This window comes from Phragmites australis, chromosome 12, assembly GCF_958298935.1.
Source record: "Phragmites australis chromosome 12, lpPhrAust1.1, whole genome shotgun sequence".
NCBI lineage: Eukaryota > Viridiplantae > Streptophyta > Magnoliopsida > Poales > Poaceae > Phragmites > Phragmites australis.
In genome coordinates, this window is record NC_084932.1 from 14,517,363 (window position 1) to 14,519,652 (window position 2,290).

A 2,290-nucleotide genomic window follows, 5' to 3' on the forward strand; every position below is an offset into this window, starting at 1 on the left:
GGTGAGTAACTTCTCCATAAGCCAGCTTTGCCAGCCGGCCAGGGTTATCACCACCGTGAACAGCCAGCTTCCCGGCCCCACGATCCACGTCCGCGAGGGTGACACGGTAATCGTCCACGTCATCAACAACTCACCCTACAACATCACCGTCCACTGGTACGTACACTGCCTTGCTACCTGAAGATCGAGCCGTGTTACACATCGGAGTATTGCTATATATACATGTCTCGTGTTGCATTCAAACAGGCACGGCCTATTTCAGCGCGGGACACAGTGGGCGGATGGCCCCGAGATGGTGACGCAGTGCCCCATCCGCCCCGGCCGCCGCTACACCTACCGGTACAACGCAACAGGGCAGGAGGGCACGCTGTGGTGGCACGCGCACAGCTCCATGCTCCGCGCCACCGTCCATGGCGCCATCGTCATCAAGCCCAGGAGTGGCGAGCAGGGGTACCCATTCCCCAAGCCTGAAAATGAGGAGATCATTCTGCTCGGTACAAACCACTGGCCAGCAAAATATTTCCATCTCTCGGTGCAAATTATGGCTGTTAATACAGAAATCATTTTATAGGCGAGTGGTGGAATCGCAACGTGTTCTACCTGGAGCGCGAGGCCTTCCTCACCGGCATCCCGGTGGCTCCAGCCGACGCGTACACCATCAATGGCAAGCCGGGGGACTTCAACAAATGTTCAGGCAGTAACCGCAAGCGCAGTATGACACACATGCATCTGTTCATCTTTATTAAGCGTTAGCGATTGTCAATCGGAAGGTTAAATCATGACCATATATGTTTCGCAGGAACGTACAAGCTCATAGTGCAGCGCAACTCGACATACCTGCTTCGGATCATCAACGCGGGGGTGAACATGCCCCTCTTCTTCAAGGTCGCTGGCCACACCTTCACTGTCGTCGCTGCGGACGCAAGCTACACCACGCCGTACAAGACGGACGTCATCGTCGTCGCGCCCGGGCAGACCGTGGACGCGCTCATGGTCGCAGACGCCACGCCGTCACGGAGATATTACATGGTGGCGTCCCCTTACCAGAGCGCGCACCCCAACCTGGGATTTAGCAAAACCATTGCTACGGCCGTCGTTGAGTACGTCGGAGCACCGAACACGGCACGACGCCGGCCGTTGATGGCTCAGATGCCACCATGCACTGACACGGCGACTGCGCACAGGTTCCTCGCTAGCCTGACTGCGCTCGTCCGCCCTGGCCACCCGACCGTACCTCTCGCCGTGGACACCCGCATGTTCGTAACCATAGGGCTCGGCTCCGCGGACTGCCGTCCGGAGCAAACACGGTGTAACAGGAAGCAGCAGGTGTTCGCCGGAAGCATGAACAACGCCTCATTCGTGCTCCCTACTACCATGTCCCTCCTCGAGGCGCACTTCAGGAACGTGACAGGCGTCTACACCCGGGACTTCCCCGACAAGCCGCCCGTGGTGTTCGACTACACCAAGCCACCGCGCAACATGGACATCACGACGACTAAATCGACCAAGGTGAAGACGGTGGCGTACAACGCGACGGTGGAGATGGTGCTGCAGAACACGGCGTTGGTGGCGCGGGAGAGCCACCCGATGCACCTTCACGGCCACAACTTCTTCGTGTTGGCCCAGGGGTTCGGCAATTTCAACCGGGACACCGCCGTGAAGCGGTACAACCTCGTCAACCCACAGGAGCGGAACACCCTCGCCGTGCCACCCGGTGGCTGGGCCGTCATCCGCTTCCTTGCGAACAACCCTGGTACATATGTGTGGGATATCGACATATACATCACATATTTGTTTTGGTTGATTTGGAAGAGTTTTACTATGAATGGTTCCGATATAATGTTTATATGGCGCGGTTGCAGGCATGTGGATTATGCATTGCCACTTTGATGCTCATCTGCCTATAGGATTGGCAATGGCGTTCGAGGTGCCGAACGGGCCGACTCCAGAGACGGCACTTGCTGCACCGCCGGCTGACTTGCCCCAATGCTGAGAGTAGTTGGAAGACCAATCAAGACGTTATGAAAAGTAGTCGTCCATTAACCCATAACGTTCTCTGTTCATTTTAGTTTATCACGGCTGATTATAGATTTGTTGATCGCGCGTGTATATTTATACTTCAAGCTCATTTGTATTTAGGCGTTTTTGAAATTTTTTCTTTTCAATTTGCGTTGTAATCGTTTTCATAAAATTGCATACCCAAAATACAATACCAATTATGTACCTTGTAAAGTGCCAAAATCAATACATTTCCCGGTCACATGTTGAACTCTGCATGATTCGTACCAAA

General features: G+C 54.5%; 1 protein-coding gene across 1 annotated transcript; it reads left to right on the plus strand.

Moving 5' to 3' along the window:
• Positions 1-292: 292 nt before the first annotated feature.
• Positions 293-2,073, plus strand: LOC133887189 (laccase-25-like). Its single transcript, XM_062327143.1, has 4 exons — positions 293-494; positions 572-712; positions 800-1,753; positions 1,863-2,073. Exons 1-4 carry the CDS (start codon positions 293-295, stop codon positions 1,991-1,993), a joined length of 1,428 nt encoding a protein of 475 aa, XP_062183127.1. The 3' UTR covers positions 1,994-2,073.
• The last annotated feature ends 217 nt before the right edge of the window (positions 2,074-2,290 follow it).